Genomic DNA, 23,588 nt, shown 5'->3' with positions numbered 1-23,588 from the left:
TGTATTTTGTGTGTCTGTGCAGTCTAACACTCCTGCTAATGGTCAAATTCAGAATCTGGATTAGTTCAGAAAACTTATTCCTAATGGTTTAGCTCACTAGCATTTTCAGATGTGAATAGCACCTGCAAGAGAAGTCACTGCATTTTAAGTCCCCTCAGTTCCTAGCAACTGCCCTCATTTTGTACTGGCAAGGATGCATATATGTGATTGTGGTTCCTGAGTGTTTATTACTCCTAAAAATAACCCCAAACAAGACTTAAGGGTAGCCTTATATAGTGCGTCTATAGGTATCCTTCTTGCAAGTCTCCTCCCTAAATAAAATTGTTACCTTTCTAACAGACTGCTCCTGACTTCTTCTCTGTATAGTTTTTAATTATGTTAGTAGTGCTGAGCCAGGAACGTTGTGTGATGTAGTGCTTGCTTTAGGTCATTTTGTTAATCGTTAACTGTGTTAACAATTACTTATTGAAGTTTTTGAATAGCTACTTTGATGGTATCAGTTTCTTTCAGTTGCATGGTAGCTAAAATTATTAGCTGTATTATGCAATTATTGCCAGTTTCTGGCAATTAACTTCTATTTTAGACCCCAAGCATACCATGTATGATTGACAGCAGGGAAGGTTTGTGGAGTTTCTTGGAGTCAACTGCTAAGATTTTATGTGCATGTCTTTTAAAGAATGAAGTCTTCAGCAGCTTTCATGAAAGTTCTGAATATCATAATTAGATGTCTCTGGCAAAATGTGTGTAACGCTCTCTAAGAATGTTGCTTGCAGACAGGGATGCTTTGCATCAGCATCTTCCCCATGTTAAAATACGTAAGTCTTTTCTGCCTCCCTCTATCATGTCAGTTATGCATGTACCTCGCATCATTTGCTAGTGTGAAATTATTAGTGAACATTTCCTTCTGGTTTGTCTAAGGGATGTTTGAGACTAGGTACAGAAAACTGGGCTGATACTCCAATCTGATAAAAATTATCTGGGCATCCTTTTTATGTCTCTTAATGAAGTTTTTAGCTCATATAATTCATTCAAAGTGCAAAAGAAAGTGCTTTCCCATTGACTGTTAGGTTGAGGGATAAAAGTTAGTTTAGATTGCAGACTCAGAAATGTGACCTGTTACTATAGGGGAAGATTTCAATGTCTTTTCATTGCCAGAGTTTGGTATATAGTAGAGTTTAAGCCTAGTAGCTCTTACTTCATAGCTGCTATGAAGAAACTTTGCCTCTAGAGCTCATTTACTGAAAAGAAATGCTTTTTATGAGATGGAAGTTTCATATTCATTTTTAAATCATAGACTAATTTACCATTCCTGTGAGAGGAATGTGTTTGTGAGCATTTTGGTGGATCTTTTCAGAGAGAAAGGTCAAATAATTTTGCATTCAGTTAAAGATGTTGTGCTGCTTCTGCAAGTTTTAGGGGACTAATGAGAAAAAGAGGAGGTGAAAACTTCATTTATGACAAGTAGTTGATTCAATTATTATGTTTCTTGGTAAGGTATGTTTCTAAAAGTGATTATTTAAGAAGGTCATATTTAATTGAGCAAGGCTCTTTGCAGGAGAGATTGGACTAGATGACCTTCAAAAGTCCCTTCCAACCCAAACTATGTTGTGATTCTATAAATCTGTGTAAAGGTTTTTATGTTGGACTACTTCTATTAACACTTTAATGAAAAAATGCCTTTAGATGTAGTATACCATAAATACAGTGGAAGAAAACAAAAGAGGTGATTAATTATTTGCATCACATTTAGTTAAAACACATTTGGTTCAACTGAAAGAATCAAATATGATTAATAAATGGTGTTATAAATGAAAATTTGTCCAGCCAAATTAAAATGAAAAACATACAATATTTATTTTGCAATCAAATTCTGTCTAGCCAGCCACAAGGAAAGAACAGAACCGAGCCCGGGGTCTGCCCTGGGTGTGCAACAAGGAGTCAGCCTCAGCAGAGGTTTTCCTCTATGCTCACACACCTCCATCCTGGCACAAGCAGTTTTTATAGGGAAAATTCTGCCTGAGGCGAAGATTTCAGCAGTCAGTCTTTTCTTCCATTCAGAGTCCATAGGTTAATAAGATTTTCTTTTTTGGTGATGAGGGAGAACAATTCAGTGTCTGGAGTCGTTGAATCCCTTGATGGAATTTATGGAATGCTGCATTCACATGAGGATTTCCATTAAATCCATCTCTGGTCGTTCACGCGATGATCAGCGCCTGGGGTTCCCCGTATCTCTCCAGACATGGCCCATCTCCGGGCCGAGCCACATCCTTTTACTTGTAAATCGGGTTCTAATATACACCAGGTTTTGCCTGCGAGGGTGGGGGGGTGGGGGGGGGGGGTCCTAATACAAATGTGTATACCCCAACAAATATTCAATATAATATATATCATATTAGAAATAGTGCGAATTATATCTACTACACATAACAATGGCATGCTTCTTCTGAGTACCTGTGAGCAGAGTGTGTGTTCTGGAAGTCAAAGCAGTATTCTTTTGCATTGCTATTACTCTAGATATTGTAAGGTCCCTTGATTTGATTTGGTCTGTTATTTTTGAACAGTGTGTTTTCTGTGAGTCTTGCAACACAATCTGTGGTTGGAGTGTGTTTAATTCGTTCTGGTTTTTATTGAGGTAAGGGGGAGTGTGTGTGTGTCCCCTGGCCCACCCTCCTGCTTTCTTCCTACATATATTTAACAGTTTGAGTCTACACTGTTATTTTTGTTAAGTACCTGTTATACAGTACCTCAAAGAGTTTTATAGAGATTGAAATGCTGGAGTGTGGTGAGAGATAATAGAGAGGATTTGGGGAACCAACAAATAGAGATTAAACAGTATTAAGGGCAAGTTTAAGGATCTTGGATGTGTGTTGGAGACTGGGTCAGTGCATGTTATCTTCTTGAATAGGATTTTGTTCCAAGCCCAGACTAGAAGTTATATGTTGTGATCAGTCAGGTAAGAAGAAAAGAGACTGAGAAAATAGAGGGAATTGAAATGCCAATAGGAAAAAAAAAACAAGTTTCCTGAAATACAGGAATAGTTATGAATGTTTTATGTCACCAGTTTCTTTGCATAACCTTTCCCTCTACTCTGTGAGATGAGTTTAGACAACAAACAAACAAGCCAGTGTCACAACAACAAAACTCCTTACAACCAAACCACAAAAAAACCCAAAACAAAAAAAAAAAAAAAAAAAAACAAACAACAAAAAACCCATTAAAAAAAAGAAACAACAACAACAACAACAAAAAAAAAAAAAAAACCAAAAAAACAAAACCACCTGACCCCCTGGATTATTCCAGAGGTATCCAGGACAGTATTGCAGTTTGTCTTCCTAGTAATTTGTGAAGTATATGTGTGTGCACATGCTCCTTGAAAGTGAGATTCACATGGATAAGACTAATGAATAATGTCAGGTTTAAAAAAAAAAAAAAAAAAAAAAAAAAAAAGAGAAAATGAAGCTGTAGTTTTCAGAGTCCAAATAGAATTGATTTTGTCCTGGGGACATGGAGCTCAAGTTCTCTCTGATAGAAGCATATGTAACTCTCATCTGATTCTTAAAATAACTCCTGCATGATTTCTAACTAAATAAGTATAGAGATGTTTCTTCTTTTCTAGCTACTGCAGAGTTTTTTCAAAACAAAACTGAGCAAAGTGAGAAAAAATAGGCATTTCTGGTTTGTTCCAGTCATTAAACATCTAAACATAGTTTGCTAGCCAAGAAGCTATTCTGTTCTTTTATGCTGGCTGCCAAGAGGCCTGTTCTTATTCTTTCAGGTCAAGTGAGCCACACATTTAACATATTTAATAGCAGCCAGGGGAGGTTCCTCCCAGCCTTTCAGATATTGTTTTTGTTAAGTTTTTTCCCCATGTAAAGTTGGAAGTAATGTGTATTAGCTAGACATCACTGACATATTGCTAAATACTTAGAAAGTGGATATTAGCAGGTTTACAGCAATCATGTATGCTATATCTCTCCTAGAAGGCACAGCATTTTCATCATATCTGGTTAGCTTTTAAGATTTGTCTTCAAAATTTAGATGCATATGAACTTGTGATTTTAGTAAATCTGGTTGGTCAGTGCTTTTGTCTTCATACCACGGTGGGCACTTGCAGAGGTGCTCATGCCCTTCCGTGGTAGCTGTGCCACTTCTCAGCAGGCGCAGTCTCCACCTGTCGTGGCACTGCTTCCCCTGCCTTGCTCTCAGGCACTTGTTCTGGAGGTGTTATCGCTGTGGCCTTGCACCTGCACAGTCATTACAGCAGGGTTTCTCAGGAGTAATGGACTGCAGTGTGGGAATTGTCTCTTTTCTTTGCCCCCTTTGGGTGTAGCTTGTGTTTATGGCAGGAGATGCAATAATGTGTGAGCACAGAAATTAGGGACCAGCAGGTGCTGACTCAGCAGTTGCCTCGATCAGCATGTGCTTTGCTGAGGGCCAACAGCACTGTAAGGAGGAATGGCTGAGAGGGCTTGAGCAGATCCTGGGTGAAATTTATGTTGTTATTACAGAATGGTTGGGGTAGGAAGGGACACCTGGAGATCACCTAGTCCAACTGTCCCTGCTAAAGCAGGTTTACCTGGAGCAGGTTGCACAGGGTCATGTCCAGATGGGCTTTGAATATAGCTAGGAAAGGAGACTGCAACCTCTGTGGGCAGCCTGTTTCAGTCTTCTGTTACCCTCAAAAAGTTTTTCCCTATATTCAGATGCAGTTTCCTGTTTCATTTTGTGCCTGTTGCCCCTTGTCTTATTCATGAGTGTCACTGAAAAGAGTCTGGCCCTGTCCTCTTGATACTGTGTTTAAGATATCTATATGAATTGATAAGATCCCCTCTCAGTAATCTCCTCCAGACTACACAGGCCCAACTCTTTTAGCCCTTCCTTGTAAGATGTATGCTGCAGTCCCCTCACCATCTTTGTAGCCCTCCACTAGACCCTCCCCAGTACTTTCTGGGCTTTCTTGGGCTAGGGAGCCCAAAACTGGACTCAGCTCTCCAGATGTGGCCTCACCATGACAGAGTAAAGGGAGAGGATCACCTCCCTCAACCTGCTGACCATGAGAAAAATATTCCGGAGGAGCCACTTGTTAGACTGGAGGGAGTCCAGGGGAAGGGCACTCATCTGGGGGATCTCCAACACTTTTCTTTCCAGCTGGCTGCAAGGTAGTTTTATTTTTGCTCTTTCCTTTTGTTTTCATTTCTTCCCCAAACTGCTTTCACCGTTGGAGTTATTATAGTTATTATATCTTCTAATAAATTTTTTGCTCATGTGAACCTGTCTCAACATTCTTTGTCACTACTTGTTTCTCTTGAACACTTGCAGATTTGCAGCACCCCATTCTCCCCCACCCCCTCTTTTTTTTGCCTGATGTGCTAATTTGCTTATTAAATAATTCTGGTTAAGTTACAGCCAAGATGCATATGTTATATAGAGGGCTGTTTCTATAAATGAAGGGCAGAGGGATAGTCATGATTGTGTTCTCCTGGTATGCTGTTTTTAGTAACAGTTCGGTGTTGTAAGAAGGGCTTGGGTTAAGTTTAGTAGCAGTGTGCCAACAGCTGATTATCTCTTTGTTCATTGGGGTTTTTCTGTAGTGTAGGAGTTTTTCTGTCTTTAGAATTACAAGATACTTGTAGTTTTAGTTGAGACTAGAGTATGTTTTAGTCCATTCCAGAACTGAATAACATTGAGGGGAAAACTGAAATGACAATGCGGTTTGGTTTTATGAATTACGTATTATGGAAGATATTACATGGTGTCATACCTCTATAAGCCAAGTGTAATTAGGATGTGAACATGAATGCAACGCTAAAATATACACCAAGTCTTCAAAGTCTGATAATTGCTGTTGATTATTCTTCTTTGTTACCTTATTCTATTGTAAAATTGTCTGGCTTGCATCAGAAAATAAATGTTCTTTTAAATTCTTGCAGATTCCTGCTTCAATGTCTTGAGGATCTTGATGCCAATCTGCGAAAACTGAATTCACGTTTGTTTGTTATTCGTGGACAGCCAGCAGATGTCTTCCCCAGGCTTTTTAAGGTAAATGCCACCTTACAGTTGTTGTTTCTATGCACAAATATGACCAACAAACTAATCACTGCTAGGAGTATTTCTTGTACTGTTTCATTCAGTGCAAGTTATTTATGGAAATACTGATCTATCTTTTTGCAGTTTTTCATTAAGGTTATTTGTGTTAGTTTTTAATTATTCCTCTCTAATGTTTGTATCATCAACTGAGCTGAGTTGCTTTAAGACTTTCCTGGTTTTTGTTTCTTTCTTTCCAGAAAAATCATTGATTTGAAATGTTTTGCTAAGTGTAGGTACAATATATTACTGCATTTTCCTTTACAGATTCCATTTGTAGTACTGAAATAAAATTTTGTGCACATGAATCCATGTTCAAAGCTTGACCTGTAAAAGCAATGTTTTATTTAGGCCACACATCTGCTGTGATTGCTTTTTGGCCATTAAAGGTGATTTAATAAGCTTTGTTTTTAGTAGTAAGATTGTTAAAAGCACAGTGTAACTAAAAAGCGATTTCTAGTCAAAGAAATTTAAGGGTTTTGTGGGATGGGCTCTCACTGAGAGAATTAAAGCTGTGATTGATTGTTACTGATGGTAATATGTTGTCTATGGATAATAGTGTATTTAATGTAGTAATACTATAATAGTATTGTAAAAATGAATATTTGGCAAATTAATTTGAAGAGTTTTTTCAGAATGATTGAGGTGACTGAAACAAGCGAGACTGAGAGATGCAAAAGGAGATATCCATTTTTCCGAAGAGGTTGTATGTTCATTATTTTTATTCCCAGGTCTTCAATACCAGCCTGAAAATTCAAACCAATTTCCATCTTCATTATTGTGATTTTGTCATGAAATGCTAACTGGATGATACTTCTACTGGTTTTTCCTTGATTTTCTCTCAGTGAAGAATTTCCTGGAGGAGTACTGTGGCATTAGCTACTGCTTGCAACCCCTCAGATATTCAAGCTTGTTGTATTTGTCTGCCAAACTTAGTTTGATTGCATTTAATTAGGAGCAAAGGTCTTCCTGTTGTGTGTTGCCTTCTGGATTTGAGCAACCTGTGACAAGTCTTCTTAAATACCTTAATGGCTACTTTGACTGCTCCTGTTTCAGATTTTGCTGCTAGGCTGATCTTTCTATGCCTGGCAGCCTTGGATTGCCAAATTTTCAGAATATTAATTTTAGGGCTGAGAAGGAAATTAAAATAACTTGTAATGTAGATAGCATACAGCAATCATAAAAGAACATTCACATCTGTCTGTGTCTTCTGGTTCCTCAAGTTAGTGTCTTTATCATATATTGGTTCACTAAGGGGCTTTTCAGGACATCCTCTATGCTCAAACAAGTTACTGAAGCTCTTGAGGTTTTCTTCGCTTTTGAGTGAAGTTGACCTGGAACATGCATCTGTGTCTTTAATTATATTTCACAACTTCTTTTGTCAGAGCAGTAGCTGTACATCAGACACTTGCAGTGCAGTGAAGGGCTTGTAATACTGAACAAAGCTCTTCAGATCATCCCTATTAAATGTTTCAAAGGTGAGCAATGATCCTGACCCTGAAGAACGAACACATGTGGAAAAGAGAAGTTCAGTTAAGTTTGGAAAAATAACTTCAGTGAAGTCATTAACTTAGGTAGGAGATAGTGGAACTTGTGTAGAGCCCTATCACAGATGCCAGTATCTCTGGATTTCCTGGGAATGAATGTATCACTGCTATTTATTCATAAGGCTTTCCTTTTCACAGTCTGAACAATTCCTTCAAAAGGCAGAACACTGATCTATCATTATCCTTAAAAAAGACCTCAAACAACTTTAGGCTCTTTTATTTAAGTTTTGGCTTGTTCTTGCCTCATTCTCTTCAATTTGTCCTGTTCTGCTTTCTATCTTTAGCTCTTTGGTCTGGGCTTAATAGAGAGAATAGAATTGAAACAATCACTTTTTCTTTTTTTTTTTTTTAATGCATCAGTGTTGCTAAAAACATTCAGCAGTATGAGTATGTGCAAAATTATCTGTGTCTGTGATTCTCCTAATTGCCTGGCTTGTGCTGATGTGATCTGGGTGTATTCACATTACACAGCAGTTGTCTCAGAGTTTCTTGACTTCCTTAGGGATGTGACTCTGTTTCTTGGACACTCTTTGCAAAACACCAGGGGAAAGAAGGGTTTAGGAAAGTATCTGCTGCAACTTGTCAGACAGTGGTTTTGTGTTACAGAGCATTATGAAATGAGAAGTAAATGTTACATGATGGGGTAGGAAGTTACTTGAGGATTCAAGGCCTGCTGGGTTAAGTCTTGGCAGACCTAAGGATGGTGGGATCCCAGCGTTGTTTCAAAGAGCAAGCACTCCTTGGAATCATCTGTCCTCAGGGCTGGGCTTCATCAAGGAGAGAGCTGGAGTTCAGAAGTGAAATCACACCCTTGGTGATTAGCATTGAGTGCCCTTGTCTCTGGTGTAAATCCAATTCTCTGAAATACTATGGCATATTAAATCAAGTCATTAAGATTCTGAGGGGTTAGAAAGGTATTTGATTGATGTGATGGCTTTCTAGGATCATCTCGTGCATACTTCAGATTTCCAATTTCCTACTGTTCCAGAAGCCTTAGCCATTACTGATCCCTTTGTTGCCTTCTTTTTCCTCACCTGTGACTGTTGGCTTTGGTAACAGCATCTGTGACATAAAGAATACTGGACTTCAGGGTATAAGGCATTCTCTTTGTAGAAGACAGCCTTTTTTCTCTCTTTTTTTTTTTTTTTTTTTTAATTAAGAATTTGATGATTGTTTGAGTGAGGAGAAGCGATTTGGAAAAGGTAAAGAAAGTGTTTGGTGATAGGGCAGGTCAGTATTTCCACACCGCCTCCCCTGAAACTTCTGTTCTGTTGCTCAAGCTGACGTGCATGTAAAAAGCTTTTCTGTAGAGCAAGGTACTGCACGGATCCATGCTCAGGAGACAGCCTTTGTCATCTTCCCCTTCTGTTGAGTCTCTAGGGTATGTTGATCCTAAAGTTAGACACGAGTTTTCAAAATTTGCATGGAAATTGTTCCATTACACATGGCATTAGTGAGCACCCACAGTAATAGGACAGATTGGAGGCTTTTTTTATGCCTGATAGGTACTTAGATGCCAAAAAGTTGGACTTTATTTTTGTTATTCTGGGTGCCTAATATATTTTGGATCTTTCTCTATCTCTGATAACTATCCACAGGTAATAGCTGGTGTTCCATTCTGCCCCTGTCCTTCCAGGTCTCCTTTCCCTGGCCCTCAGTCATACAGCTGAGTTGCTAAAGGACCACACTTTTGGTTTGTGTTGTAGGAATGGAACATTGCAAAACTTTCTATTGAATATGACTCTGAACCATTTGGGAAGGAAAGAGATGCAGCTATCAAGAAGCTGGCTAGTGAAGCAGGAGTGGAGGTCATTGTTCGGATTTCACATACATTGTATGACCTAGACAAGTAAGTTACCATTTACCTTGGATTTTAAAAAAGGACGGAAAAAAACCCGTGGAATTTTATGTAGTATTTATTTATATATTGTGGACTACTTTCCACACCAAACAGTTCTTAGTTAGGAAAACGACGAATTTGTTTTATGTTTCACTTTTATCCATACATACAAATTTTATTACACGCTGAGTAGAACTTTGAAACTCAAAAAAATTATATGTAACAGAATCTGAAATGCAGTTTTAATTTGGAGTTCCTTTAAAAAGAATGTTTATGTTAATTAGCTGTCATTTATAATTAAGTTACTCAAACATGCCTGTAACTTCTCCCAAATAACATCTGGTTTTGTTTAGTTGCATTGTTTGTTTTGTCTTTTATTTCACTTTTTGTACACAAGTTATGCGAAAATCCTTTAAATTTTTTAAGAACTGTTTTCTACCAATTATCTATTCAATAAGTAATTGGGGATTTTTTGCTATCCCTGTGTTGCCTTATTTAATGTCTTGTTATATTTTTCCACAGGTCTATTTAAGGGATTGGTGTTAATTCCCTATTATAGAAACATAATCCACAAACTAGTTACCAGTGTATCTTCTCTTAATATTAGGTGATTTATTATGGTAGCTACCCATTTTATTCTGTTACAAGCCAATGTATAAGAGACTGTTAGACATATGGGAGGGCAGCAAAATTGGAAGTATTTACTTTTTGAAACCAATAGCTGACTTTGGAAATTGGAAATTCTATTTTTCCCCTCCCACCCAAACACCCTGCTAGATAAGCATTTGGTTCAGCCTGTCACTTTGTAGATTTTTCTTTAAAGTTTTCCTTTTTTCCAAGACTTCAGATATATTTTAAATGGCAATGCAAAACACGAAACTGTGTTTTTACAGCAGTCAGTGTGTATAAGCCACATGTTAATTTCCCCCCACATTAAGGCAGTTTTAATATTGACTACTGTTCTCAATACCAGAAGGGGAAAGTGAATTTCTTTGAATGTAAATACTGTGGCCTTGTAGGTGACTTGGATACTTCTCTATGTAGCTGGGATCTCTGTCTGCTTTGCTTTTCTTTGCCTTGAACTGCCCATGTTCATTATATCCTTGTTCATGAGGAAATTTCTATAACCTGGGAATGAAGAAAATTGCCTTGGTTATAAACAGTTAATTTATATGTTTCCCTAGTGGGGAAAGAAGGATGGTATAGTTGAAGTTCTATAATCCAGTTCTGTCTGGATTATATTTGGGATTCTATTTAAGATGGAGGGAGGTAAGGAGCTATTTCTGTGTATGTATAGGTGTGTATATTTGATAAGAAAAACGGTTAAATACTATTGTCTGACATGCTTCTTTTCTGTTTTTCTTTTTCTTTAATATAGAATAATAGAATTAAATGGAGGGCAGCCTCCTCTTACTTACAAGCGATTTCAAACCCTAATTAGTAGAATGGAGCCCCTGGAGATGCCTGTGGAGACTATAACACCCGAAGTTATGAAAAAATGTACTACTCCAGTTTCTGATGACCACGATGAGAAATATGGTGTGCCATCACTTGAAGAGCTGGGTATGTTCTGAGATTGCTTTGACATTTTGAAACAAGATGTAATCTACACTAAAAGCACAATACTTAAAACAACAAGTGAGGTCCTGCTAGTGGGTAATTGTTAACCTGATGCAATTATGGCATACAAAAGGAACAAAAAAAAAGATATTCAACTCTGTAAATTTTGGTTGTTTTCTGCTAAATGACAGGTCAGGTCAAACTATACTAAGTACTGTTTGGCTTCTTGTAATACAGCATAGTCATTCTTCCAGGGTACCAAATAATCATTAAGCGACTAATTAATAGTCTTTGCTTCATTTTGTATTAAATGTACTTTTTATCTTTGTGCTTCAGGTCATTTATCTGTTATTTAGCAAACTAGTTTTAAAAGAACCACCCTCTCTTCTTGATATACTGAAAAAAGATAGTAACATGTTAATTAATTACTTTAGAAGGCTCTGAGGGGAAAAAAAATGTCTTACATTTCTATAAATGTAATTTAAAGGAATAGTATCAGCTATTGTCCTGTGAAACTCCTCATCTCTTTCCAGTTTTCCCACACATCCCAAAATACAGGCAAATGTGCTATGACCTTCGAATTGCTAATGAAAAGGTCTGGAGAGATCTTGCTTAACTGTTACCACCCTGTCTAGTCCATTGGAACTCTTACAAAACAGACCATGGTTTTTAAAGCCTATATAAGAAGCAATGATCTCACTATGCAGTGGTTAAACCTATAGAAAGACGTGTTCCCCCACACGTCTGGTGAGCAATCTTGGGGCAGGTGGGAGGATGTGGAAAAAATCAGATTGCCTTCTTTTTATCGTTCTTTTGTGGCTCAAGTATGTGTTTATCATCAAATTAACAATCTCTGTTATTTAAGTTGAGGTCAGTGATACCTCGGAATGTTCTGAAGATGGCACTCATGCTTTTACCTTGGTGGAAAGGTTTTTAGACGTTCTGTAAATTACAAAAGTAATTGTTGCTTCTTAATAGTAATTAAAAAAAAAAAAGTTATGGCTTTAGGATAGCCTGCATATTGTAGATTTGGAAAATCTGAGGGGTCATTTCATGCAAAAAAACCCCAAACAAACCAGTGTAATTGGGACTGAAGTAAGACCATTCAACATCTGAAATTTGTGATGTATAATAATGTAAATGTAGAAGGAAAAATTTGAGTTTTGCTGCAAGTTAGAGGTATTTGATGTGCTTTGAGAAGACTTGGCTGCATACTGTTTTAAAACAGACTTTTTCAGGTGTCCACCTTATGGTTTTTCTGAGGATGCAGTAGTCAAGTATCAATATGCTATAATTTTGTTGCATTACAATATAAGCAAACAAGCAATTTCCGTGTTTCAATTTGTCTTTCAGGTTTTGACACAGATGGTCTGCCTTCTGCAGTGTGGCCAGGGGGAGAAACTGAAGCTCTCACACGCTTAGAAAGACATTTAGAACGAAAGGTGTGTTTCAGATCACTGCAAGTATGACATATCTGGGAAATATGGTTACTCTTTACTGTGAAACCTGAAGGGATTTGGGCAAGTTGTGTTGAAAAAATCAAACCCACAAACTTAAACTCAAGGCCTCAATGGTGTAAATCAATAGTTTGTTTTTAAAGATGATAGTAAATTATCTTTGATATGAATTTTAGAGACAGTCTGTTTTACTCTTCCGTACTATAAAAAACTTAAATTTATTTTGGAAGTAATTTTATTTAAAAAAACCCATACATTTTATAACTTTGAAGGGGAATTCTTCTGACAACTAATGTATTGCTAGTTGTCTAGGTTTCCAGTGTATTTAAAAGAAAGGCACAGATAGCTCTGGAAGACAGTCCATGCCTTCTGCATTGAGTTGAATTACCTTCTAGAGGTTCTGCTGATTAAACGCCTGTGTATCGTAGGTGACCTGACCATCTGTCCACTGTTTGGATTCAGACAGAGACAGTGTGTGATTTCTCCCTTTGAGTCCCTGTGTAGGCTCTAGTCTGATTTTGCTGTGTGGATTTTGTTTTGTTTTGTTTCTTTAAGGCTTGGGTAGCAAACTTTGAAAGACCACGAATGAATGCAAATTCCCTTCTGGCAAGCCCTACAGGGCTCAGTCCCTACCTCCGTTTTGGCTGTTTGTCCTGTCGGCTCTTTTATTTCAAATTAACGGATCTGTACAAAAAGGTAGGACTTCTGTGTAGTCAGATACATGTTGTTAGATGCCATGGTTATCACCTACTTCTCCTAATAAAATTTTTTTCTTTAATGGTGATTTTCAGGTAAAAAAGAACAGCTCCCCTCCCCTCTCCCTCTATGGCCAGCTGTTATGGCGTGAATTTTTCTACACAGCGGCGACTAACAATCCACGGTTTGATAAAATGGAGGGGAATCCTATCTGTGTTCAAATTCCATGGGATAAGAATCCTGAGGCTTTGGCCAAATGGGCAGAAGGCAGGACAGGTTTTCCTTGGATTGATGCAATTATGACACAGCTTCGTCAGGAAGGTTGGATTCACCATTTAGCCCGGCATGCTGTAGCATGCTTTTTGACTCGAGGTGACCTCTGGATTAGCTGGGAAGAAGGAATGAAGGTATTGTTTCTTATTCTTGAATTTCTTAAAGTGCCTGTTAAAGTTTCACATGGTCATTCTAGAATTGTTACTGTGTGGTGTAAGTTGAATTTTAAACCTTAAACTATGGGCAAGACAAAATCGGTTCTGATAAACCAGATGTGCTGAAATTTTGCCTCTTGAAAGTCCTCTTCTATTGGAATGTTACATTTCTTGCAGTCAGAACAGGTCTGAAATTCTTTCATATTTGAGATTTCTTCCTAAACTTAAATAATTTTGTAATTTAGATTTTTCCCCCCAATCATTCTGTGTGTGAACAATTTCTGTTCATATCTTGTATCTGCTTCCCTGCAAAGGGTAAGTACTATGGGAATAAAAGAGAGAAAACTAAAAACTAAGAATGTCCTTTCAGCAGTTTCTGTCACTTTGCCCAGTGTTAGAACTGTGAGTAAAGGCAACATGATTTGGCTGAAGGCTCATTGCAGTTAATTTTGTGCAAGTATAAGATGCTGAAGTTCAAATCTAAGATATCAAGTTTTTGAAGAAAACAAGAGAATAATTTATTCTCACTAATTAAGCCTTTGAATCAATTTTACATTTTTAGAAGTGTAGCATAAATTTTACTAAGCAATAATAATCTATGAAAAATTGAGAATTGGACAATTTTATTTTTGAAATCTAAAAAATTTAATTGCCATCAGGATTTTGACCCCATATTTCTATATGTATATAATAATATTACATTTTCTTTCTTAACAAATCAGTTGTAAGCAAACACCTTTCAATTAAAAGTTTTGGTTACTTCTGCAGTTCACAAATATAGACACTGAAGATGCACATACATAGGTAACTCAGTATGTTCCAGATAAATTACTCTGTAAATTACAGATACACGGCACCTTGTTCTTACTTTCACAATAATACAGATATATGAAGGCCCCAGACTTGTGCAGTGGAAAGATGTTCAGCTCAAGTTTCCATAGCTAGCAAAAGTTAATCTGGCATTCCCTGTGGTGTTATTTCCAAAGTCTTACTAGATGGCAGCATCTAGTGGAACAATTGTGTGCTAACACACTTCATGTCTAAGGATCTTGTTGCAATATGAGTCACCATCTGTTTGAAACGTTTTTTGAAAGCGTTTTAAGATAAATCCTATTTTTTCAAAACACTTTTTTTCCCAAGTAGTTGCAGATATTTAGTAAAAGATACTTTTGTAACACTTCCTCAGTGTATACTGTGGAATTGATGCCTTATTGAGTATGTGGAGAAAGAGATTGCGAGATCATTGTTTAATACTATTACCTTATTTAGACCTTGTATAGGAATAATATTTGTTGAAGTTGGGTGGCAGTACTACAATGGTGAGTTTTTAGTGCCTTAGCATGAAGAAAGATGGTTGCTTTGGAACATTTGGAATTTATGTAAATTTGAAAGGAAACTCAGAACTTGCAAAAATATGTATTAGATAAGTGTCTGTTCTTAAAACTACTTCTAGGTTCAGTCTTTTTAGAAACGGTCCTTGAGCGTTGTCCTTCAGAATGAGGCTTCGCTCTGTTTTTTGTCAGCCTGCATTGCTAATGATCTGACTGAGCAGATAAACTTGCTTTTATACAAGTTAGTACTGCCTGTGTTGAAGATGAAAAAGCAATCAGTGCTGGAAGCTTGAATGTTGCACAGCTTCTGACCCCCGGATTTAAAGTAAAACCCTCATAAATCTTCAACTTGCTCATGTTTTGTTTGGGTTGGTTTTTTGGGTTTGTTTTTGTGAGTTTTTTGGGGGTTTTTTTGGTTTTTTTTGTTTTTTTTTTTTTTTTAATATATAATAGGGGTAGCAAATTAGAATCAAAGTGTTTGGAAGATTTTTTTTTTTTTTTTTTTTTTTTTGCCTTCAGACCAGAATCTGTCACACCAACCTTCAGTGTTCTTGGTGGTTCATAATGCCTCTCAGAATTTGAGTGTGTTCTCAAAACTGTGACTTGCTAGATTAACTATTAGCCTTCAAAAACACAACTTCTAAATGTTTGGGGTGCCCTGAAACTCTTGAATTCTACTCTTGGGATTCCTCACATAGTCAAAATTGCTGTGCAAGCTGAGGTATTCAGACCAGCAGTTTGAGTTCAAAATGTACTTTCTATGTTCCCCATTTTCTGGAAGTTTGCAAAGCTTACTCAACTGTGATGTGATGAAGCAATTCTTCTGAAAACAGCAAATGCCACTTGGAAGCCATGAAGCTCCAGCCATCCTTTGGGGATTCATTTTCCAAGGATGTGTTTATTTAAGAATGTGTAGCTTGCTGAGATGTTTACAAGTTTGTTTACAGGAAAAAAGCCTGCTTATGAATTTTTTCTTTTGTTCTTGAGTTTGGCATTAAGGCATTTGCAATTGCATACTGAGCATTCTGTGAATGTTGCCAGGTAAGAAAGAGCTTAAATCTAAAACTCGGGAACTAATCCTGAAAAAGTAGGTGTCTTGAAGGTGTGCCATGCCCAGACTAACTTGTTGCTCTGATTTCTTAAGGTCTTTGAAGAGCTGTTACTTGATGCAGATTGGAGTGTGAATGCTGGAAGCTGGATGTGGCTATCCTGTAGTTCCTTCTTTCAACAGTTTTTTCACTGCTACTGCCCAGTGGGTTTTGGCAGAAGAACTGACCCAAATGGGGATTATATCAGGTAACTCACAATCTAGAAATTGTAGTGGGTGTTGCCTAAACTGTTCAGCAGCTTTATACTTAACATGACCTTTTTACCTTTTTGTTATTTTTTTAAAGACGTTATTTGCCAGTACTTAGAGGTTTCCCTGCAAAATACATCTATGATCCTTGGAATGCCCCAGAGAGCATCCAGAAGGCTGCAAAATGTATTATAGGAGTTAATTATCCCAAACCAATGGTAAACCATGCAGAGGCAAGCCGTCTGAATATTGAGAGGATGAAACAGATCTACCAGCAGCTTTCACGATACAGAGGACTGGGTATGATTATAGATATTTGCTTTATTTATTTATTTAAAACTTCTCTCACCTCCTAGCAATTAATAATTTAGTCCCATAGCAGTGAGAGTCTGGTCTAAGCTCAGGGTGGTGACCAGGGTTCGTGTCCAAGTAAATACTACGTGTAATTGAGAAAGGAAAGAGTTTGAGGGGAGTGACTCTCCAAATATTTCCTGGATTTTTTTTTCTCTGGGTCTTTGGATGTGTTTTTGTTAAGCTAGGCCTTTTGTGCATACTGGTAAACTCTCATACAGTTTAGTTTAGTTTTAAAAATTTAATATGGTTCATAACTTCAGTGATACTGTATTTGCATATGCATGCAAATGTGTTGCAGAAGTAGGCACCAACCCAGCCCCTGGTGGATTCTTCCCTTTACTCTGAGAGGTAAACCAGGTGTACTACACTGCTCAGGAAGGTGTGAGCAGTCAGAATGTTCAGATACTGGGTATTGAATCAGGATATGTTGCACTTAAACATATTGGATATGTGTAACTAAGAAATATTGGAAAAGTTATGAAGAATATGATGTAGAAGAAATTAAGCAGATATAAAATAAAATTGTTTGGCAAGAAACAGAAGCGGGCAAGACAGAGAGGTGTTCTCCTGTCATAAAAGTAAACCACTCAAGGTGAGGGTGGAGAATTGGCTATCACAAGGAAAACAGAATGCTGCACTTGATTTTTTTTTTTTCCCCTCTAGCTATCTTTATTTATTTTGTCTTTTTTTTTAGGTCTTCTTGCAACTGTGCCTTCTAATCCAAATGGAAATGGAAATGGTGGCCTAATGGGCTATTCACCAGGAGAAAGCATTTCTGGTTGTGGTAGTACAGGAGGTCAGTCAAATTCTTTCAATACATAGAATTATTGTGACTGGACTACATGAACTTCTTTTATAATGCCCTTGCCTTTTTGTATTATAAGAAAGAATTGCTTTCATAAGACAATTCTGAGTAAAAGTCACAAATGTTTTCAAATTTATTCACTTCTTGATAGTATTTAAATATAGACATCTTTAAATTATTTTTTTAATCTCAAATATGCAAATATTTTTCACCTGTGTTTTTCCCCCTCCAAAAATTACTTATTAACTACTATCAAACAATTTTATTTCAAAAGCATTTGAATATGATTTTGTCCTAGAAGTATATAAGCATCCTGATGTTTATAATAAGGTTGACTTGTGAACTTTCGAGTAAGAATTATTAACTTGTAAAGCTTTCTAATTCTGGCATTAGATTCCTTACTGGAATTTATTTCTATTAAGAAAAAATAAGAACAGTATTAAGATTGTATTAATCTATGGTGTATCTTAAATACTATATACACCTTAGACTCTTTAATGTAAAAGGATACAGCAGAAGTGGAAATCTACGGGCTTCATATTCTTTGTAGGCTTTAGTCAAGGTTAGAAGCAGATTGTGGAGGAAGATGAACCTTATTGTTCTTATCCAGTACAGTTCTCTTAAAGATTTAAAATGCAGACTCCTTAAAGCAGGGTTTTTGAGCTTTTATTACTTGTAAGTTTAGGACATGTATAAGACAAGAAAGGTTTCTTTTTAAAACAACTAACATTATGTGCATGCATTAATATATACATGTACTTACACTTTTCACATCAGAAATGTATTCCTTTTGTAGGAGGTTCAGTGACTATGGAAAGACAAAAACCTTTAGAGCTTCGGACCTGTAATGAGGGGATTTGGGGAAAAAAAAAGTTTAAAACCCACAATAAAAAGCCTATGTCTTGAAAAGGGGTAAACCCCCTGCATTTTAAATTCCAAAACTGGAGTTTTACCTTCTGTTATGTTTAAGTCTTCTCCCTGCCTCTCCAGGAGCTCAGCTGGGAACTGGTGATGGTCATTCTGTTGTTCAGTCATGTGCCCTCGGAGACTCTCATACAGGAACAAGTGGAATTCAGCAGCAAGGTATTATGGCAGTGCCTGTCTGTAGAGGATCTCCAAATCCTTGCAACTATGGAAAACCAGACAAAACATCAAAATAGCATGGGCAGATTTTGGGTGACAGCTGCTGTCTGCAACATGAACTGACCTTGTTTCTGTTCTTGAAACATAGAAATTATTTCTTAGAGTGAACTTGCTTGTCTTGTCATTTTTATCTCTAAAAATATCTAGAGCAGTATTTGTATGTTTTGAGTGGGAGGGATCACAAGTAAGACTAAAAAAAAATAAATAAACATTAGCCTAGCTTACTTTAAAAGAAACCGAAAACCAGAAGTTCACCATGTGTGTTGGATATCAAAATTTGTATGTTATCTTTTCCCTGATTTCACTACCACTTTTTCCATATATAATTAATTTCTGCAGTTTTGTGTGGATAGTCTCTTATTGTGGAAGCAAATATTTTTTACTTTAACTATACAGAACCTTAAGCTGTGGTTTGTTGATAGATCCAAGTTACAATGAAATTTAACCCAACTGTTTGTTTCTTTGCAGTCTTAACAGAGGTGGTGTGTTTACTGATCAGGAAAGGCTGTAATCTGTGTTTTGTTTAAGCACCCAGAACGTAACTGGAACACCGCAACTGTTCAGAACAAGAAACCTTGCAACTGCTTCTGCTGATTGCACTATTCACGCAGAACTCTCAGTTTCAAGGTTGCCAGTAGATAGTTTACATGAATCAGAAGAAAGGTCTTATCTTTCTTTTAGCTTACTTGCTTTTTTTTTTTGTTTTTCCACAACTAAGTTATGCCAGGGAGTCATTTGTGTTGCTATAACAAAATAATGAAAAGGACTTGGCAGAAGTAATATTTAAATTTAAAATTTAATTTAAAATTTCTAACAGCTTATAATTAAAGTGCTTGGGCATACAAGCATTCTGCTTGTTGCAAATATACTACATAAATATGTAGGCACTAAATGTTCACTCTGAAAATATAAGTGCATATATGTTTAACTGCTGTGGACTACCATGAGGCTTTTCTTTTGCATTCTGCATTCAGGATACTCTTCTGCATTCAGGATAGTTTCTGGCAGGATTTTTCTTGATGATGGAAAGTAAATCAATTGGCTCCTTTTTGTTGTTGTACAGAACATAATTTTACACTTGCTTGCAGCTCTAAATTTTATATAGTATAATAAATATCTACTGTATCTGAACAGGTTACTGTCAAGCAAGTAGTATCTTACACTATGCTCATGGAGACAATCAGCAATCACACTTATTGCAAGCAGGTAATTTAAACAATAATGAAAAAAAAAACCAAACACTTTTCTTGGATATATAAGGGTGCAATAGAGTCTTAATGTAAACACTGATTTTAAATTATCAGGAAGAACGGCCCTTGGTACTGGCATTAGTGCAGGGAAACGCCCAAATCCAGAAGAAGAAACTCAGAGCGTTGGACCAAAAGTCCAGCGACAGAGCACAAATTAAACTGGTAAGATCTCAGGCACCTTCAAGTTATCAAAGTTCTGTACAAATTTTGTGTCTGTGATAACATTCGTGTCACTGCAATGCAAAGGATCCTAAACTATTGCTGTAGGTATTTATTTTCTGGGGATGGGACAAACAGACAGTATGACATTTCTGGCTCTAAGAGTTTGTGAAGTATGAGATAGGAAGTAGTGGCAAAAATCAAGCCAGACTGAAGATTATCAGACACAGGTGTTAATGAAACATATTAAAATTGTCCAGGTGTTAATGAGAGAAAGATGGATACTCTGTGATTTTAATACATTAGCAGAGCTGCTTAAGTAGCTTCAGTTACTCTCTGTTCCCACATCTCACCTTAAGCTGTGCCAGTAGCATTATTTGTATGAATGTATGGTGACCTGAATCAGGAGACTAAGACAACGTAAAAGGAAGAGCTCAGGGCCTGGATTAGTTTAGATACATAAGTGCACTAAGCAGAACATATTTCAGAGAGATACTGCCCAAAACCTGCAAAATGCTGATGTGGTTCCTGAGTGGGAAGATGTAGGGACAAATACATCTTTGTCATTGGTCTGTAATCGAAGCAGGTTACTAGAGTGCCCAAGTTTGTCAACTTGCGGTGAAAAAGACTTGAATTTGAAGAAGGCATTGTAGATGGATACAAGCAGGTGTGAAAATGTAGAAAGAGAAGCAGAAAACTGGAGCATGAGTTTTGTATGTGTAAAATAATCAAAATAGAGAAGATAAGTAAATTGTGATTTTTAGATAAAGTTGGGAACAGGATAGAGAAAAGAAAAGGTCAGAATTGTTATACCTCTTCCCCCAGTGAGCTTGATTTGAGAGGACCAAGGCAGATGACCTGAAAAGAATTGAGATTAAATTAAAGAGTAATTACCACAGAGGAAAGCCAAATAATGGAGGACTGTCTAAAATAAGAGGGGAAGGGATTTCAAGACTGGGAGCGTGGCTGCAAAGGTGAAGTGATCAAGATGTTTAAAAGAACCAAGTGGAGCATTGGCCATCATGAAATTTGAAGAATAAGTAAGAATAGCACAACAAGTGAGATAATAGCACATGGAGAGACATTGTTGGAACTGGAAAACAGGGATTCCATACAACAAGTGTAGGAGATGCATTCATCATCTCTAGAGATTAAAAGGGAAATTCAGTCTACTTCGTTTGGTTTTGACAGCAAGATCTAATTTTGCTTGTTACACAGTGGCAGCACTTTGTCAGAGTTACTGCAGTGTATGTGGAACAATTGTGTCGTACTGATTTCACTCAGTGCAGAACCACAGCATTGTTTCCATAATGCTGTCAATTGAGGAAGTGAGCTGAGACCTTAGTGAGTGATCCATCTGCTATTTTCTCACATACTGGAAGCCCTATAAACTGCTTCTGTGTTCTCAAACTGATTTCTGTTACTTGGATGGGCCTGAGTGGAACGTAATTCCAACAGAGTCTGTGTTTCAGTAGCTGTCTAATCCTTAGTATGTGTAGATTTATTCAGCATCCATGTTTTGTATTGCAGAATTCCTTAGGTGCTCGTGTCTGTGTAGAAGAAGTACCTGCAGAGCGAACGTCTGGTTCCTGTCTAAGTTCTTTTTCAATTGAGAGACAGGTTGGAGGGGTTTTTAGTTTGGCAGAGAAGATTATTTGGTTAGGGGTGTTCAAAGCATGCTGCAAAGCATTATAGTCAACACAAACATCAGCCAAGATCATACTCAAAAACACTGCTGGCAAAAGGTTGTGTACTTCTGAATAGCACTCAAGTAGAGAGTACAGAGGCTTTTGTTGGGTTTCTCTTATTTTGTTTCCTTCTCCTTTTAGCCTCTAAGGTAAGAAATAAGAATTCTGAGTATTTGGGCCAATACAGATTGGGACAGGGCTTCCTGCATTGAGAAGGGGGGAATCAATATTGGTCCCTTGAGTTCTGTCTTCAAAGACTCACATCAAACTGCTTAAGAATATTTTTTTCTTGTTTTTTTTCTTGCAGCTTGATTGGAAGAGAAGTTTGCCATTCAAAGAACACACGGGACAAAATTCCTGCTACTCTGTATTGGAGCTAAAGTGTTGTGAGAGTTCATGTTCTAAAAGTACATACTTTTTCATAAATTATTTTCAATTGTTCTCAGTTGTTGAAAAAAGTCCAATTTTTGGAATGCATTATTTCTAACTGGCATTTCTATGGTTTTTAACTTTTTAATGACTCTTTCACAAAGGGCAAATTGAGTTTTGTATATAAAGTATTTGGTGAAGAATTTGCTAACTTATTGTAAATATAAATATTCATGATTAGTGATAGACCCATCAATATATTTTTGATAATCTTTCATGTATATGGTAGTAGGAAAAGCTATAGTGCTGTTATGAAAAACAGATGAAAATAGAAAGTTTGGAAGTTTTTAAATCATTATTATTTTTAGATTACATACTTGAGCTCTGTATGATCAATTTCATATTTTCATAATGTAAGTGCTTAGGACTGTGTTTAATCAAATACAGTAGAGTTGCACCGTAATTAATCACACCTGTATATAAAACACATGCCAATTTTAGTCGAGTTGTAAAATTTTCATGTATATGTCCAGTCCTTGTATTTCTCAGTTGCCTTGTTCAATAATGACATACCTTGTTAATAAAAGAAAATTGTATATATAGATACATATGTTTGTCTTTGTGTAGTCTATTGCTCCTGCTTATAGTTCCAAACATAACTGTTTCAGGAAAGAAGAGAAATACTCTTCTTAGGCTTAATCTGGAAGTCACAAACAATGAACTATATTACCTTTTACTTCCAAATTTCATGATACTGAAGCAAAACAATATTCAAATTATCCAGGTCTTTTTCTTGAAACTGTCATTTCTGAAATGCCAGTTTCTGAAAATGTATTCTGACCATTAAATGTTTTTCACCAATGTATTAAATAAGTGTTTCTTCACAATCTAGGTGTTTGGGTTGGTGTTTTTTCCCAGCTGTAATTGCAATTTGCTTGATAGCCATGAAGTCTTTCCTTCAATGCATTTAATTTGCTGCTTTTTGAGACTTGCTTGAGTGCTCAGTCAATACTGTCTCAAATTTTTAGAGAAGTTGTATCTAAGTGTTTTCTCAAACCATTGAGATCTCTGAAGAAGCAGTATAGAAACTAACCTAGTTAGTATGGAAACTAACCTACTTGAATGGGTGCCCAAATTAAAATCCTAGAATATCCTGTGTTGGAAGGGACCCAGAAGGATTACTGAATCCAATTTCTGGCCCTGCACAGCACCATCCCCAAGAATCTCAGGCACCATGTACCCGAGAGCGTTGTCCAAGTGCTTCTTTGAACTCTGTCAGGTGCTCTGTGACCACTTCCCTGAGGAGACTGTTCCAGTGCCTAAACACCCTCTGGTGAAGAACCTTTTCTTAATATCCAACCTAAACCTCTCCTGACACAACTTCAGGCCAATCCCCCAGGTTCTGTCACTGGTCACCAGAGAGAGATCAGTGTCTGCCCCTCCTCTTTACCCTCATCAGGAAGTTGCAGACTGCAATGAAGTTTCCTCTCAGTCTCCTCCAGGCTGAACAGACCAAGTGACCTCAGCCATAAGCCTGTTCATATGGCTTCCCCTCCAGACCTCTCACCATCCTTGCTGCT

At 37.1% G+C, this 23,588-nt stretch overlaps 1 protein-coding gene across 2 annotated transcripts in view; it reads left to right on the top strand.

The window, feature by feature from the left end:
• The window catches only part of CRY1 (cryptochrome circadian regulator 1), a 40,307-nt gene extending 17,691 nt beyond the window's left edge, over window positions 1-22,616 (top strand). The window contains exons 2-14 of one of the 2 annotated variants that reach the window (XM_030263132.4): window positions 5,931-6,039; window positions 9,338-9,480; window positions 10,850-11,034; window positions 12,385-12,473; window positions 13,044-13,184; window positions 13,280-13,591; window positions 16,088-16,239; window positions 16,338-16,540; window positions 17,289-17,390; window positions 18,390-18,482; window positions 19,677-19,748; window positions 19,847-19,954; window positions 21,947-22,616. In XM_030263132.4, coding sequence (XP_030118992.3) covers window positions 5,931-6,039; window positions 9,338-9,480; window positions 10,850-11,034; window positions 12,385-12,473; window positions 13,044-13,184; window positions 13,280-13,591; window positions 16,088-16,239; window positions 16,338-16,540; window positions 17,289-17,390; window positions 18,390-18,482; window positions 19,677-19,748; window positions 19,847-19,950 — 1,705 coding nt within the window. In that variant the 3' untranslated portion in view covers window positions 19,951-19,954; window positions 21,947-22,616. The remainder of the gene's footprint in view (window positions 1-5,930; window positions 6,040-9,337; window positions 9,481-10,849; window positions 11,035-12,384; window positions 12,474-13,043; window positions 13,185-13,279; window positions 13,592-16,087; window positions 16,240-16,337; window positions 16,541-17,288; window positions 17,391-18,389; window positions 18,483-19,676; window positions 19,749-19,846; window positions 19,955-21,946) is intronic. The other variant, XM_030263133.4, reaches the window with a different exon arrangement.
• The last annotated feature ends 972 nt before the right edge of the window (window positions 22,617-23,588 follow it).

Source organism: Taeniopygia guttata, chromosome 1A, assembly GCF_048771995.1.
Source record: "Taeniopygia guttata chromosome 1A, bTaeGut7.mat, whole genome shotgun sequence".
NCBI lineage: Eukaryota > Metazoa > Chordata > Aves > Passeriformes > Estrildidae > Taeniopygia > Taeniopygia guttata.
Note: the sequence above shows the minus strand (reverse complement) of the source record. Positions and strands in the feature narration are given on the sequence as shown.